We start from the raw sequence: 16,673 nt of genomic DNA, 5'->3' as shown, positions 1-16,673 counted from the left end.
TGTCAAATTCAATATATATGATGTTAACTTGTTAATTTTTCAAATATATGGTAAAAAGTGACTCTTATAGGGTGGAAAATAACTTCAATATGGTGCAAAGTGACTTAAATGGTTGATGGGAGCTAAAACGTGGAACAAAGTTGATTCGTATGAAAGTGGCATCAAGAGGTGGTAAAGGATGCTAAACTAGATCTTCATGATGTAAAAATGTGAATTATTCAAATTTATGGTGACAAGTGTCTCTTATATGGTGAAAAATGACTTCAATATGGTGTAGAGTGACTTAAATGGTTAATTATTGCCAAAATATGTCTCAAAATTGACTCGTAGGAAAGGGGGTACCAAGAGGTGGTTAAAGGATGTAAAATTGCATGTACATGATGTTAACTTGTTAACTATACCAAAATATGGTGGCAAGTGACTCTTATAGGGTGCAAAGTGACTCTAATATAGTGAAAAGTGACTTACATGGTTAATTTGAGCCTAAACGTGGAAAAAATTGACTCGTATGAAAATGGCACCAAGAGGTGGTAAAAGGATGTCAAATTCGAAGTATATGATGTTAACTTGTTAATTGTTCAAATATATGGTGAAAAGTGATTCTTATAGCGTGAAAAATGACTTCAATATGGTGCAAAGTGACTTATATGGTTGATTAGTGCAAAAATGTGGCCTAAAATTGACTCGTAGGAAAGGGAGTACCGAGAGGTGGTTAAAGGATGTTAAATTGCATGAATATGATGTTAACATGTTAATAGTACCAATATATGGTGGCAAGTGACTCTTATAGGCTGCAAAGTGACTCTAATACAGTGAAAAGTGGCTTACAAGGTTGATTAGAGCCAAAATGTGGAACAAAATTGAGTTGTATGAAAGTGGCATTAAAAGGTGGTAAATGGATGTCAAATTTGATGTATATGATGTTAACTTGTTAATTTTTCAAATATATGGTGACAAGTGACTCTTATAGGGTGTAAAATGTCTTCAATATGGTGCAATGTGACTTAAATTGTTGATGGGAGCCAAAACGTGGAACAAAATTGACTAGTAGGAAAGGGAGTACCGAGAGGTGGTTAAAGGATGTCAAATTGCATTTCCATGATGTTGACATATTAAGTGTACCAATATATTGTGGCAAGTGACTCTAATATAGTGAAAAGTGACTTACATGGTTGATTAGAGCCAAAATATGGAACAAAATTGACTAGTATGAAAGTGGCACCAAGAGGTGGTAAAAGGATGTCAAATTCAATATATATGATGTTAACTTGTTAATTTTTCAAATATATGGTGACAAGTGACTCTTATAGGGTGGAAAATGACTTCAATATGGTGCAAAGTGACTTAAATGGTTAATGGGAGCTAAAACGTGGAATAAAGTTGATTCATATGAAAGTGGCATCAAGAGGTGGTAAAGGATGCTAAACTAGATCTTCATGATGTTAACATGTTAATTATTTAAATTTATGGTGACAAGTGTCTCTTATATGGTGAAAAATGACTTCAATATGGTGTAGAGTGACTTAAATGGTTAATTATAGCCAAAATATGGCTCAAAATTGACTCGTAGGAAAGGGGGTACCAAGAGGTGGTTAAAGGATGTCAAATTGCATGTACGTGATGTTAACTTGTTAACTATACCAATATATGGTGGCAAGTGACTCTTATAGGGTGCAAAGTGACTCTAATATAGTGACTTACATGGTTGATTTGAGCCTAAACGTGGAAAAACATTGACTCGTATGAAAGTGGCACCAAGAGCTGGTAAAAGGAAGTCAAATTCAATGTATATAATGTTAATTTGTTAATTGTTCAAATATCTGGTGACAAGTGACTCTTATAGGGTGGAAAATAACTTCAATATGGTGCAAATTGACATATATGGTTGATTAGAGCCAAAATGTGGCCCAAAATTGATTTGTAGAAAAGGTAGTACCAAGATGTGGTTAAAGGATGTCAAATTGCATGTACATGATGTTAACATGTTAAGTGTACAAATATATACTGGCGAGTGACTCCTATATGGTGCAAAGTTACTATAATATGGTGAAAAGTGACATATGATTGATGAGAGACAAAACATGGAACAAAATTGACTCGTATGAAAGTAGCATCAAGAGGTGGTAAAAGGATGTCAAATTCGATGTTTATGATGTTAACTTGTTAATTGTTCAAATATATGGTGAAAAGTGACTCTTACAGCATAGAAAATGATTTCAATATGGTGCAAAGTGACTTACATGGTTGATTAGAGCTAAAATGTAGCCCAAAATTGACTCGTAGGGAAGAGAGTACCAAGAGGTGGTTAAAGGATGTCAAATTACATGAACATGATGTTAACATGTTAATTATACCAATATATGGTGGCAAGTGACTCTTATAGGCTGCAAAGTGACTCTAATATGGTGAAAAGTGGCTTATAAGGTTGATTAGAGCCAAAATATGGAATAAAATTGACTCGTATGAAAGTGGCACAAGAGGTGGTAAAAGGATGTGAAATTTGATGTATATGATGTTAACATATTAATTGTTCAAATATATCCTGACAAGTGACTCTTATAGGGTGGAAAATGACTTTAATATGGTGCAAAGTTGTAATGCTCCCAAATCCGGGGTCAGAGGAATTGGTCGTCACTATAAAACCTCAATCTAAATTAGCTTGTTTATTCAATATACAACTGCCAGACGAAGATATTTAGCATCTATGACCCCAAACTATTCCAAGATCTTTTAAGGTTACAGTTCTAGAAACAAGAAATCCAAGTTCGACCGATAAATTTTTCACTTTCTTTTAAAACACCTTTTCAACAAATCTGAACCTTGAAACTAACCTGCTAGTATAACTTCGAAAGGAAGTATACTAGGCCCAAATATAATACACAACTATAATATAATATAATATAAATAACTTTACACAACAGAACTTACACTTGTCCGCAAACCCTGGACCAACCACCTTCCAAAAGTTTCTTCTTTGCTTCCTTGAATTACACGGCTTCATAGCGCAACCTAATCCTCACTGGAGGTTAAATTTAAAAATAGGAAAGTATGAGCGGAAGAAATGCTCAGCAAGTTCATTATATCATATATATGGTTGTTTTGATATAAAGCCGACATCTGTATTAGAGTAGAACATTTAAAAATTATCATGCTGAATCAAAAAAAATAGTTAGGGAACCCCAGAATTGATTCTTCCTCTGTATTCAATTTTTTTTTGATATTTTTGAGCGAAATTCTTCAGCAATACTTTAATTTTTACCAAATTAAAACTCGTAAAAATGTATTTACGGAAATATTGTAAAAAACAATAATATGAAACAATGAATATGGACTGAATCACAAACTTTATTTTAAACCGAACTCTTGATATTAATACTCATTTTGTTTCCATATGAAATTAGATATCAATACGAGCTTTGATGCTCATAACATCCCATACTGAAGTCAACATCAATCATCTATACTAATACCACCTTTGATATTTAACAACAAAGTAAGTATTAGCACAAATCTGAATCTGAATCTAAACTACATTTCACCATTAATACAAAACAGAAACAGATGATAAATTATTTATTTTATGATTATCAAAAACAATATAATAATTTAGATTGGGATCTTTCACCGACGGACGTACTATCACATGATAATCAGCCCGTGTGATAGCACAAGGTCATGATTCATAGAAACATGTCTCCAAATCACGAGTACTCAAATAAAAAGGCAATATATCTGCGTGTGGCAAAAATTATGTCATAATATTTCATATGACACTTAGCAATAGCCCCCCGCTGGACCGTCCGCCCAGGTCACTTACGCATTGATCCAATCTTAAAACCTTTTATTGAAAAGGGGTCTTTATAATTGACACCCAAAATAATTTTATTCCCCCATTTACTTGGGTAGGATTATTCGCAACCAAATCATATTTCTCAAAATCTGACACATTTATAAATCCAGTAATTTGATGAGTAAAAACATTTAACTATTCTGAACATAGAATAGCAGAGAGTTCTTGCATAATAAGCATTGAATGCATCGATATGTAAAATATTTATCTATTCTGAACTGAAAAATAGGGAAATCAATACTTGCATAATAGGATTTAAAAATAAATATCACTTAAACAATAAGTGATGATACTTGCCTTTGGTTTTTAGCAGTTGGTCACACTCGCAAAGACGCATCTATTCTGATATCGCATGGCATCACCGTCTTTCCTTTCGACATTTAACTGATGTGCTACTCCTGCGATTGCTAGAAGCCAGATATCCAATACCATTCCCTTTCATTCTTCCCAATGTCTAGTCCCGATCAACTCAAATCATCCGCATCTATAATTAAAAGATACATCTTTAATCGTTTAAACGATAGTTACTTGACGAATTACGCGTCAAAATCCTTTTGTCTACCCATACGATAGCCCACACATAATTACTATAGTCAACACAAGAATCTTGACCCACGTACACACGTAATTCACATAGCACATAAACACATAACTCACGTATCACATAATTTATATCACACATGCCTCGGTTCGTCAAAACATTCGACGCAGTACATTTAAAACTGAAATCGGGTCAAAATACGTCTTTTTGGTAAATATGCGACTTAGAATTAACTTACAAATCAAGAGAACTTTAGAAACAAAAAGGGTCTGGGTCTCAAAAGTATTTTTTTCGAAAGCGGAATAATTTTCTGAGTCTATACGCGTTCGTTTCGTATTAAACATACGAACAGTTTATTTATTACGATTAAAATAAGAATTAAATGAGAATAAATCAATTAATAATAATATTAATTGATTTTTAAATACCAAAATATAATTTTTCAAAGCTTAAAAACAATTTTAGAAATTATTTGAATTAATTATAAATAATTCACATTTTATTTAACTATTTATAAATAAAACTAATTGAATAAATGAATTAATCAACTAATTAAATTAATAAATAATTAACTAAAATTAATTATAAATAATTAAATCAAATAGGATTTTTGATAATAGTAAAAGATAATAATTTTAGGAATTCAAAATAATTAGGTATATAATTTTTAGAATCTAAAATAATAAGTAAATGATTTTTGAAAATTAAAAATAATTGCTTTTTAGAATTTAGAAATGAATTTAAAAATAAAAATAAATAGGAAATTTCACAAACAGATATGAAATCGGGTTTGGGAAAAAAAGAATCAAAGTCGGGTCTTTTATAAATCGAAACGGGTCAGGAACGGGTCGGTTAGAACAAGGTCTGGGTTGGGAAGAAATCGCCGGAATCCGCCTAGATTCCAGTCGATTTTCCAACTCCGACTAACACTGTTTCCTGGCCAAAATAACATGGTGAAACCCGTTTTTGCAATCCCATATATACTAAATCAACCCATCATTCTAATTATTCACCGAACACTAACAATCGTCGGATCGAACGAAAAATCCGGCCGAATCTGCCATTGAAACCGGCAGAACTTAGAATTTTCCGGCGAACATCTGAATTCCTTCATTTTTTAACCAATTACTACGATTCTGGTACCGAAATAAAGCTGGAAATTCACATGATTTATTTATATCGTCAAAACTAACAACCAAACCATCAAAATCAAGAAAGATAAAAATTAAAATCGAATATGTTATGGAATAAAAACCTGAGTACTTTAGTATTTAATGCTAGGATTGGTGAGCTTCGAGCTTTAATGGTTGCTCTTGCGTTCAGGACTATCGGTCGTAGTAAGATGCTTACGTATCTCTGTGTTATAGAGAATCAAGCCAAAAACGTAGTTCTAGATTGAGGGGTAGAGCCCTTTATATAGTGGTGAGTCTAGGGTTAGACTTCTGTTGGGAAACTTGGTGGACAAGTCTCCAACGATGACCTCCGCTGGTGGGCCTTGGTTGCTTGGGCCGTCGTAGGCTTGTTACGAAGCTTAAACCAGACAGGCCTGCTACGAAGCTTGGACCAGACAGGCCTGTGTTGGACTTTTCATACAAGAAGCCCAAGTGCAATTAATGCGATATTAATGTGTCTTTAGGACGTATTTTTATCCATATCATTTGCCCCCAACTTCCGTGAATACTGCTCAAGTTTTCGCGGAAGTTAAAATGGTCTAATCACTACTCGAGGTACTTTTGGCCCTTTTCGGGTATCGACCCTTCATGGGTATCGACCCTTTATGGGTATCAGCCCTTCATTGGTATCAGCCCTTCATGGGTATCGGCTCTTCATGGGAATCGGCCCTTCATGGGTATCGCCGCATTATCGTAAAGTGTGGAGCGACCTACACATTTACAACGGCTTATTAGCGTGTGAATACACACTTAAGGGCCACGTAGGGGATATTTGGATGATGTTCAACATTAAATGGTCCTAATCGGGACTATAAAGCGAGCGTTTATCACCCCTTAACCTTCACCAAGGTTAATTATAGGGTGAAAGCTACTGGTTGGCCCTAATCGGGGCTAATTGACCCTAATAGGGGTTAATTTCCATGTACAAGTTGCTAAATAGGCTCAAAGAGCCTAATTATAAGCTATAATGCACTGATTGGCCTTAATCGAGGCTAATCAAGACTAATCAGTATATATGAGATACTAATTATCCATAATTCACACTAATTATAAGAGTGAATGGGTTAAACGGCCCTTATCCGGGCTAATTCGATCATATCAATCACTAATTATCCCTAACTTGAGGTAATTATGCTTAATATACACTAATCGGCCCTAACCGGGGCTTAATTTCACTAATCGGCCCTAATCTGAGCTTAATCTCAAAATCCTGAAAATTTAAAAAAATTCAAAAATTTTCTGATTTTTTCTTATTTTTTCGAATTTTCGAAAGGGGGGCTCGGGGTTGAGCAGAACCTCCTAGGGCAGGAGGCTCTGCTCGGCCTCAAGCCCCTAAAATGGGTTGCTCGGCCACTTTGGGGTAGAGGGTTCTGGTCGGCCACCGCCTGGTCGGCCAGTTCTTGGTTGGCCTGGAGGTGGTTGCCCCGGGGTTCCTGCCCCCCACTTTTTTTCTTTTTTTTTTTAACTTCTCACTAGGTTTCTACTAACCTTGCTATGGTCTTATGGTCATTGATAGCCAATGGAATTAATTTCGAAGCTGCCTTTGAGTTCCTCAAGGTTCAGCTACGGCTGTTTTAGCGAACGTTCTGTACTAATCCTGATGGACGTTCTGTACTCGTTCTTGCTAACCTCTCTATGTTCTACTGAACTTTTCCTTTGTAGGAAGTCTTGTGCTTCACTAAATTTTCTTAAACTTATCTTGCAGGATGTTTATGCACTCCAACCAACTCGTTCTCATGGACGTTCTAGTCCTTATGAAACTTGGTTCCACTGGGAGTTATCCTTTACCAAACATCTCCAGAGGACAACTCAGGGAGGCCTCTAGAGAAAGTTTTTTGAGGGTCTCAAGGCTCTTCCATAAGAGCCTTTAGTGAGTAAAAAGACCTTAATTTGTTGGCTGATAGGCCAAGGCCACTACGGAGGTGAGTTGTGGCCGTCAAGTCTCAGCTACAGAGGCTTCTGGTAGGCCAAAAGGCCTTTCATGTTGCATGGTCGGCCGGGGCTTCCCCGCGCATAAGTTATGCCCGTCAAGGCTCTGATACAGAGGCTTCTGGTAGGCCAAAAGGCCTCCAAATGTTTCCTGGTCGGCCGGGGCTTCCCCGAGCATAAGTTGTGGCCGTCAAGGCTCTGATACAAAGGCTTCTGGTAGGCCAAAAGGCCTCCAAATGTTGCCTGGTCGGCCGGGGCTTCCCCGCGCATAAGTTGTGGCCGTCAAGGCTCTGATACAGAGGCTTCTACTAGGCCAAAAGGCCTCCAAATGTTACCTGGTCGGCCGGGGTTCCCCGCGCATAAGTTGTGGCCGTCAAGGCTCTGGTATGGATGTTTATGAGTGATCCTAATCTTTACCAGTTTGGCTAATAATGGTGATTAACCTAATCGTCCGTTAACTAAGGCTAATGACTTGTACTTAGTTTCAGCCAGGAGCTTTTCGGAAGATTGACATACTAGGCGGTGTTCTGCACTGCTTTTACCGTCTATTATATGGTCTTTTATTGCCTTTTGATCGTCTTTCTCACCATTTCCGGTGTACTTTTAACGAGGTACCTGCTAGCACGAACCAGGCCAGCTTTCGACCTGATGTAGCAGGTGACCTTTTTCCTATAAAAGAAGATGAGAAGTGCTTCATTCACGCCTTCATTTCTCAAATTCCTAAGCTATCAAATTCTCTCTAGCTTTCAACTCCTTTCAATTTCTCCAAGAATGTCAGGTGGACAAGGCCCTGTCAAGTCCTCTTTCTCCGAAAAGGAAGGTATGCATAAGAGGGCTACTCTACGCTCACTCCAAGGTATAGCTCTTATTTCCCCCTTCTCAATTAATCGTTGCTCGAATAGTTTGAAGAGTATGTTGGACGAGAGAGCGGACGAGTACCCTAATACCGTCCAGTTTGATGCATTTAATCACCAAAGTGTGCTTCGTGAGAAGGACGTCGAGGAGATTAAGTCGACTTACTCATGGCCCGACTGTTTGAGGGTTCGTAAAGCCAAGCCATGTGAGAGGACATGCAATCTTTGCCACCAGAGGCTGTTTGTGTTCAAGGCGGCCCTTAACTCCGAGCTAAGGTTCCCTCTACACCCCTTCATTCCTAGGCTTCTAGCCGAGCTAAAGATCCATATGTGTCAGCTCTACCCTAACGGGTGGTCTTTCATTATCCTATTCATAGTGCGATGCCATGACTTAGGCATCCCTTTCAGTGTAACAATGTTCCGTAGCATCTTCATGTTGAAGGCGTCTCCTATGGCTAGGCCTGGCTGGGTAGTGATTCAACACCGAGCTCACGTTCCTCAAATGGTGAACATCAGTTCCCTAAATGACTCAAACCATAACTGGAACAAGAAGTTTGTGGTCGTTGAGTGGAAGGACGGAGACTGGGATGTATACTTCAGAAGCAATTTTAGCAGCCCAGAAGATAGCTCCCACTTTATTCTCAACCTTTTGAATGCTGAGCTTCATGCTCGAGATCTTCTTATTGACGATGACGGGAGTACCCCTTACTGGGAGTTCGTTATGGAAGTCAAGCTTGTCGAGGCTGGCCTTAGTTGCCTCTCCATAGGGGGTATTTATCCTTGTTTTCCCTTACTTTGTACAAGTTTATTCTTACATTTGTTTCTTTTCTTCTTATTTCAGTTGCTAAGGCTCTCGACGCCAAAGCTAAGCCGAGTGGTGCTGTTACGGGAAGGATGGCTAGAGACGCCATTAAGAAGGCCAACCATATCCCAAAGGTCCCTGCCTTCCTCAAGGCGTCCGGATCTGGCCTTAAGTGGACCAAGGATTTTGACGGGAGTGCTAGAACTCCTTTCGAGCCCGGTTGGGGTATTTCCTCCAACAACTCCATTTTCGCCAACCCGGCACTTGCTATTGAGTGGTCTAAAAATTGCATTACTCCTCCCAACCTCTTATTCGTCTCCTCTGGTGAGAAACTCTGCGAGGCTGAGATGCTAGGGGCTCATGCCCTCTATCAGGTATGTTTCTACTTATGCAGAAGAAAGCCTAGGAGGCGGAGGGAAAGCTGGACATCATGGAGAAGAAATATGCTAGCTCGGAAGAGAAGAGGAAGAAGGAATGGAAGGACCTCGAGGCTTCTTATCATAGATCCACTAGGTTCACTACCATGATGGATGAGCACGATGACGAGATGCTCCCCATTAACATGGAGATAGGTTGGAATAGGGGAGTCAAAGATGCCCAAGGTGTATGGCCAGATGTAGTTGATCCAAGCCTTCTATCTTGCCCCTGGCAGATGCCTGTTATGGACTTATCTGAGCACCCTTCCGGATCGGTGCCCTCCACTTCTTGTATGAGGTCCAAGTCAAGCTCCAGTTACTCGGGTTCCGGTTCCGGCTCTATGGGCAAAGCCCCCTCGGGCAGCCCCAAGTCCAGGGCAGCCCTTCGAGGGAAGATGAGGGAGCCAATTCCGGCGAGCAGCTGTTCTTCTTCTGAGGAAGGGTCGGACGGAGAGGGGGAGGATTCTTCTGACGAGTGAATGATATGGCCTTGCATGGCCTTGATTTCCGTATGTGGCTTTTATTTTCAGAACCTATTTATTTAAACTTTTATTGGTTTATAACCTATTGGTCTTTCGGGACTTCTAACTTATGAACCTTTGGGATCTTTTATCTATGCACTATGTTTAATTTCATTTCATACTTGTCTTTTATTTTTGGCATTTGGTCCTTCGGGACTCGCATTCTTTGGATGCTCGTACTTAGGTAAATTGGTAGACAAGATGATAGAAATAAACTTGCATAAATAGATAACATGTCTAAGAAATGGGTTCAACCCTTACATAAGATGGTTTCGTCGACCTTATTTATAAAACTAATGCTAACTACTAGGAACATATACTGAACGTCCTAAACATAATAAGCCTTCAGGTTCGAAGCATGCCAAGTACGAGGTACTTCATCACCATTCAGGGTCTCTAACTTGTAGGATCCTCATCCCAATGTCTTTCTGACCTTGTAAGGTCCTTCCCAGTTAGGGGCTAGCTTTCCTCTCTCCCCTACTCTTGATGCCTCAATCTTCCTCAGAACCAAATCTCTTTGTTGAAAAAACCATTCTTTAACCCGTCTATTGTAATAGAGGGAGGCTCTTCGTTGATGCTCTGCATTGCAGGCGTTGGCCTCATCCCTGACCTCGTCAATGAGATCGAGGGTGAGCCTGATGCCTTCTTCGTTTGTCTCTGGCTCGTAAGCTTCGATCCTAGGGGATCCATGAGTGATCTCAAGGGGCACCACTTCCTCGACTCCGTAAGCCAACATGAATGGAGTTGCTTCAGTTGTCACTTTGCAGGTGGTACGATATGCCCAAAGTATAGGCAGCAACTCATCCACCCAAGTGTTTCTCGAGCGTTCCACCCTCTTCTTAAATCCATCAAGGATGATTCTGTTAGCAACTTCCGCTTGCCCGTTTGCCTGAGGGTGTGCAACCGAGGTGAAGCGAAGTTCTATGCTATTATCATCGCAGTACTCTTTGAACTCTGTATTATCAAATTGTTTCCCATTATTCGTGACAAGGATGCGGGGGATTCCATATCGGCATATCATATTTTACCAGAAGAATTGGGCAATTTGCTTGGTGGTTATCTTGGCTAGTGCCTTAGCCTCAATCCACTTCGTGAAGTAGTCTATCGCTACTACAATGAACTTCCTCTGTCCCTATACTACATCAAATGGTCCAAGTATGTCCATTCCCCACATTGCAAAAGGGATGGGTGTGTTGATCGACGTAAGCCTCTCTGGGGGCTGTCGTACTATTGGTGCGTGCCTCTGGCATCTGTCACATTTTTTCACATAAGCCTTTGCATCGGCAAACATAGTTGGCTAGTAGAACCCCAACCGAGTTATCTTGTGAGCGAGGGCCCTGCCCCCCAAGTGCTTTCCACAAATTCCTTCATGGGCTTCTTTTAGTGCCTCCTCTACTTCAAGAGGTCTTAAGCATTTTAAGTACAGAATAACAAAGGACCTTTTGTAAAGAAGGCCTTCAATCAGCGAGTATCTTAATGCTCTAACCGACAACTTACGAGCCTCCTGCGCATCGTCGGGGAGCCACCCAGTTTCCAAGTGAGTTTTGATCGGGTCTATCCAACAGCTAGCCACACCGACCGGTGCTATCATATTTATGACATGAATAGTAGGTGTCTTGAAGACCTGGAATTAAATACTCCTCGGATAATTCTCTATCTCGGACGAGGCGAACTGAGATAAGGCATCCGCCGTAGTGTTCTCCTATCTCGGAATATGTTCTGCGTACCATTCATCAAACTGAGTCAGTATTCCCTTTATGACTCTCAGGTAATTGGCCATTGTATCATCTTTGGCCTCAAACTCCCCATTAACTTGAACAACTACGAGTCTCGAGTCTCCACAGACCTTCAGGTTTTTGGCCCTTACAGCTCTAGCCAAGCCTAAGCCAGCTATCAATGCTTCATATTCTGCTTTGTTGTTTGTAGTCGAAAAATCCAACTTCAGAGCATACTCAATCATAAACCCCTCAGGGCTTTGCAAAACTAGGCCTACACCACTAGATTTTGTTTTGGACGCCCCGTCAAAATGGAGAACCCAATGTTCTTTCGGAGTTGCTTCTTCATCCTTCTCCCCTTCTCCCGGGGTTACTATCTCTTGCCCCCCGACTTCTTGGTCGTCAATAGTATATTTGACCACGAAGTCTGCTAAGGCCTGAGCCTTGACGGTCGTTCGAGGCGTATACTTAATATCTAATTCTCCCAACTCAATTTCCCACTTGATGAGCCTTCCACTGGCCTTTGGGCTATGAAGAATGTTTCTCAATGGCTGGTCCGTCAGGACTTCAATCTTGTGAGCCTGGAAGTATGGTCTCAACTTCCTCGAGGCTGTGATGAGAGCAAGTGTGAACTTCTCCGTAGTGGAGTAATTCAATTCCGCTCAATGGAGCACCTTGCTTATATAGTATACAGGCTTTTGGAGCTTCTGCTCTTCCTTCACGAGAACCGCACTCACAGCTTGCTCAGATACCGTGAGGTACAAATATAGAGTGTCCTATGGACTTGGTATAGCCAATAACGGGGCTTCATTCATGTACTTCTTCAGCTATTCGAAGGCCTCTTGGCTCTCAGCGGTCCATTCGAAGTCCTTCAACTTCTTAAGGGTTTTGAAAAAGGGTAGGCATTTTCTCCAGACTTGGAGATGAACCTCCCTAGAGCTGCAATTCTTCCTGTTAGCTTCTGAACGTCCTTGATGGAGCGTGGTGGCTCCATGTCTAGGATGGCTTTGATCTTGTCGGGATTGGCCTATATCCCCCTCTTAGAGACCATGTGACCCAAAATATTTCCAGACCCAACGCCAAAAGCACACTTGGTTGTGTTTAACATCATCTTGTGGTGCCTCAGCACTTCAAATGCCTCTCTGAGGTGACTAATATGATCGGCCTTGCTTAGGCTTTTGACTAACATGTCATCGACATAGACCTCCATGGTCTTCCCAATTAGATGGGCAAATATCTTGTTTACCAGTCTTTGGTAAGTAGCTCCTGCATTCTTAAGTCCAAAAGCCATAACAAGATAACAGAATACACCAAAGTCGGTTATGAAAGATATCTTGGGGGTGTCATCCTTATGCATTCTAATATGATTGTAACCACTGAAGCCATCCATGAAGCTTAGCATCTCGTGTCCAGCAGTGGCATCAATCAGGGTATCAATCCTTGGTAGGGGGTAACAATCCTTGGGACTAACATTATTCAAGTCAGTGAAGTCAATGCACATCCTCCACTTTCCATTGGCCTTCTTAACCATTACGGGGTTGGCTAACCATTCAGGGAATTGCACTTCCTCTATAAATCCTGCTTCTAAAAGCTTCTCGACTTCCTGCTTAATGGCCTATCAGGGGCATAAGTTCTCTTCTTTTGCTTTACAGCCTTTCGAGTTGGATCAACGTTCAACCTATGAGTTATCAGGTTAGGGTCAATCCCAGGCATATCAGCTGTTGTCCAAGCGAATACATCTCTGTTCTCTTGGAGGAAAGTTGTTATCTGACCCTTCAAAGGCTTATCCAAAGATGCCCCAATGTATGTGACCTTTTCCGGGTCTAAGGGATCTAAGGGAACTGAGATCAAGTCCTTCGCTGGCTTTCCTCATAGCTTGTCATTTTCTCGGACATCCATGTCTTCTATGGGGAGAACCTTCCCCCTAGTTCCATCGGGCCTAAGTGTTGTAACATAGCAACTGCGGGCCTTTTTCTGATCTCCTCTTGCTTCTCCAACACCGTTCCTAGTTGGGAACTTCAGTACCATGTGGTAAGTGGAGGGCACAACCTTAAAAGCGTGGATCCCTGTCCTACCCATGATTGCATTGTAGGTAGAGGCTTCCTTGACAACCTGAAAGTTCAACATTTGTGTGGCCTCACTGGGCTCTTCCCCGATAGTTACAGGAAATTTTATTGCTCCCTCGACTTTACATTCCACATGGTTGAACCCGTAGATGGGTGCGTCAGATGGAGTTAGCTGAGAGTCATTATAGCCCATCCTTATGAATGTATCATGGAACACAATGTCCACGAAAGCTCTATTGTCCACTAGAACCCTCATAACAGGACAATTTCCAATTATCGGAGTGATAACTAGAGGATCATCCTGAGGAAATTTCAAACCTTCAAGGTCTGGGTCACCAAATTCAAGTGTCATCTCAGACTTGGAACGCTTAGATGGTTCCCCAACTATGCTCATTACTTCTTTTGCATATGCTTTTCCGGAGTTCTTATTGTGCCAGCTGCTGTAGGACCCCCTGAGATCATATTAATTACCGGCCCTCGAGGCTGTGGGTTGCGATCTCTGTCGTTACCCCTACGATCATCATCTCTTCGATTATTATCTCTCTTCTGGCCTCCGGCCTCTTCACCCTTGGTGAAACGTCCAAACTTTCCTCTTCGGATCAGATACTCTATCTCATCCTTGAGTTGCCTACAATCGTCGGTATCTCCCCTTAGTGGCTTCGGCCATTTGAAGTCCTTATCCTTCTCAATTTCCATAAGGATTTGGCTCCTTGGGGCAGTCAGCCTTGCATATTCAGCGAACCTTGGTTGCTGATTCTTCTTAGAAGAGGAGGAGTCAGAGTTTTTGCCAATTCGTGGATACTTGTCCTTGGCATCATACTTCTGATCCGTCTTCCGCTTCTTGTTCCCAGTAGGTTCGTTACTCACAGCCATCTTCTTCATACTTTCCTCTACCTTAATATATTTCCCAGCTCTATCCTGGAGTTGCAGCATGCTTTCGGGAGGGCCCTTAGCCAAGGACATCTTAAAGAACTCGTCTCTAGTCCCCTGCTGTAGGGCTATCATAGCTACTTTATCATCAAGATCAGGGACCTTCAAAGCCTCATTCGTAAATCGATTCAGATACTCTCTCAGGGACTCCTTTGCTCCTTGGACTATGCCCATGAGAGATGTTGAGCTCTTCTCGTGCACTCTGCCACTTATGAACTGCTTGATAAAATCTTGACTCAAGTCCTTAAAAGATCTAATAGAGTTTGGGGGAAGACGACTGTACCACCTTTGAGCCATGCCCGATAGGGTTTGAGGGAAGGCCCGACACTTGATAGTGTCATTAACGGGCTGTAACAACATGGCGTTAGAGAACGTCCTAACATGATTAGCGGGGTCGCCAGTACCATCATATGCTTTGATGGGGCATCTTGAACTTTTTTGAGATACGAGCATTCATTATCTCATCAATGAATGGTGGGTTTGGATCATCGGGATCACCTTGGGGTATAAGATCACTTGGATTAGCCCTTGGGACAGCTTCCCTTCTTGGTATTGGACCATCTAGGTCTATGATTGGAGGAGGATTTCTCCGCCTTGGAACAAGTGGGGGTCTTGGGGCTAGATGTGTCTCCAGGTCTCGCTTCAACCTTTCGATCTCTGCTTCATGAGCCCTGATCTATTCTTGAACATCTTGGGGATTCATCCCTTGAGTGCTCCTAGAGCATTGTTCAGAGTCAGCCATCGGCTCCTTGCCAGCACGCCTTCTTCTTGGAGCAACATCGTCATCCGATGACTCAGAGTCTCTTTCAGTATAAGGCCCAGAGAATTCTTGATCCTCCATAAGAGGAGCTAAGCCACGTATGTATTAAGGCGTCCGCCCTTGTGCTTCACCCCTATCAAAGTGTTCACTCCCTCCTACTTCAGGGTATAGAGGCATCCTGTAAGGTGGGTTAGTGGTCACGATCATCGAGTACTCATACCCAGTGGGTCGAGAGCTCACAGGTGCATGCACCTATTGCAATTGGGGATTCGTCCCTTGAGGAGCCGGGGGATTCGACCCTTGTGGCTGAGCCTCAGTTGCCCCTACCAGGGTTCCTCCTTGGGGGGAGGCCTAAGTTGAGTGTGGTGGTACCTCCATCGTTGATGCTATTGTTCGTGATGGGACAGGAGTGTCTGTCCCACTAGTGTTTATGCTCTGTGTGTTCACCATGGTTGTTGTAAGTTTCCCATAAAAGGCGCCAAATGTTGTGGAATAAAAACCTGAGTACTTTAGTATTTAATGATAGGGTTGATGAGCTTTGAGCTTTAATGGCTGCTCTTGCGTTCGGGACTATCGGTCCTAGAAAGATGCCTACGTATCTCTGTGTTGTAGAGAATTAAGCCAAAAACATAGTTCTAGATTGAGGGGTAGAGCCCTTTATATAGTGGTAAGTCTAGGGTTAGACTTCTGTTGGGAGACTTGGTGGACAAGTCTCCAACTTAGATGGTGAATAGGAGTCCTCTTGGGGAAGGGGATCCAGAACCTTCTATGTAGGACTTTGAGTCCGTTTAAAACACATGTCTCTGCTCTTCCAGCCGTATTGGGCCTAGTCCGTGAACAGCTCGTGTTCGTGGACTTGGATGACCTCCGTCGGTGGGCCTTGGTTGCTTGGGCCATCGTAGGCCTGTTACGAAGCTAGAACCAGACAGGCCTGTGTTGGACTTTTCGGACAAGAAGCCCAAGTGCAATTAATTCGATATTAATGTGTCTTTAGGACGTATTTTTATCCATATCAGAATAAAACCTTAAAATCGGTTTAATCATTCCAGAAATCAAATATTATGATTCTATACATGTACGGACTCTATAGATCATGGCAAAAACGTTACAACATCAA

The 16,673-nt window shown here is 41.4% G+C and overlaps 4 protein-coding genes across 4 annotated transcripts; all 4 read right to left on the bottom strand.

The window, feature by feature from the left end:
• Positions 1-10,497: 10,497 nt before the first annotated feature.
• On the bottom strand, positions 10,498-11,106 carry LOC141695452 (uncharacterized). The gene has a single exon (XM_074499696.1). It carries the CDS (start codon positions 11,104-11,106, stop codon positions 10,498-10,500), a length of 609 nt encoding a protein of 202 aa, XP_074355797.1.
• Positions 11,107-11,217: 111 nt separating this feature from the next.
• Positions 11,218-11,676, bottom strand: LOC141695451 (uncharacterized). Its single transcript, XM_074499695.1, has 2 exons — positions 11,399-11,676; positions 11,218-11,335 (listed from the first exon to the last, which is right to left on the bottom strand). The coding sequence occupies exons 1-2, from the start codon at positions 11,674-11,676 to the stop codon at positions 11,218-11,220; spliced, it is 396 nt and encodes a 131-aa protein (XP_074355796.1).
• A 111-nt stretch (positions 11,677-11,787) lies between these two features.
• On the bottom strand, positions 11,788-12,794 carry LOC141695450 (uncharacterized). Its single transcript, XM_074499694.1, has 2 exons — positions 12,677-12,794; positions 11,788-12,410 (listed from the first exon to the last, which is right to left on the bottom strand). Exons 1-2 carry the CDS (start codon positions 12,792-12,794, stop codon positions 11,788-11,790), a joined length of 741 nt encoding a protein of 246 aa, XP_074355795.1.
• Positions 12,795-13,669: 875 nt separating this feature from the next.
• LOC141695449 (uncharacterized) lies at positions 13,670-14,260 on the bottom strand. The gene has a single exon (XM_074499693.1). The coding sequence runs from the start codon at positions 14,258-14,260 to the stop codon at positions 13,670-13,672; it is 591 nt and encodes a 196-aa protein (XP_074355794.1).
• Positions 14,261-16,673: the final 2,413 nt, after the last annotated feature.

Source organism: Apium graveolens, chromosome 11, assembly GCF_009905375.1.
Source record: "Apium graveolens cultivar Ventura chromosome 11, ASM990537v1, whole genome shotgun sequence".
Taxonomy (NCBI): domain Eukaryota; kingdom Viridiplantae; phylum Streptophyta; class Magnoliopsida; order Apiales; family Apiaceae; genus Apium; species Apium graveolens.
Note: the sequence above shows the minus strand (reverse complement) of the source record. Positions and strands in the feature narration are given on the sequence as shown.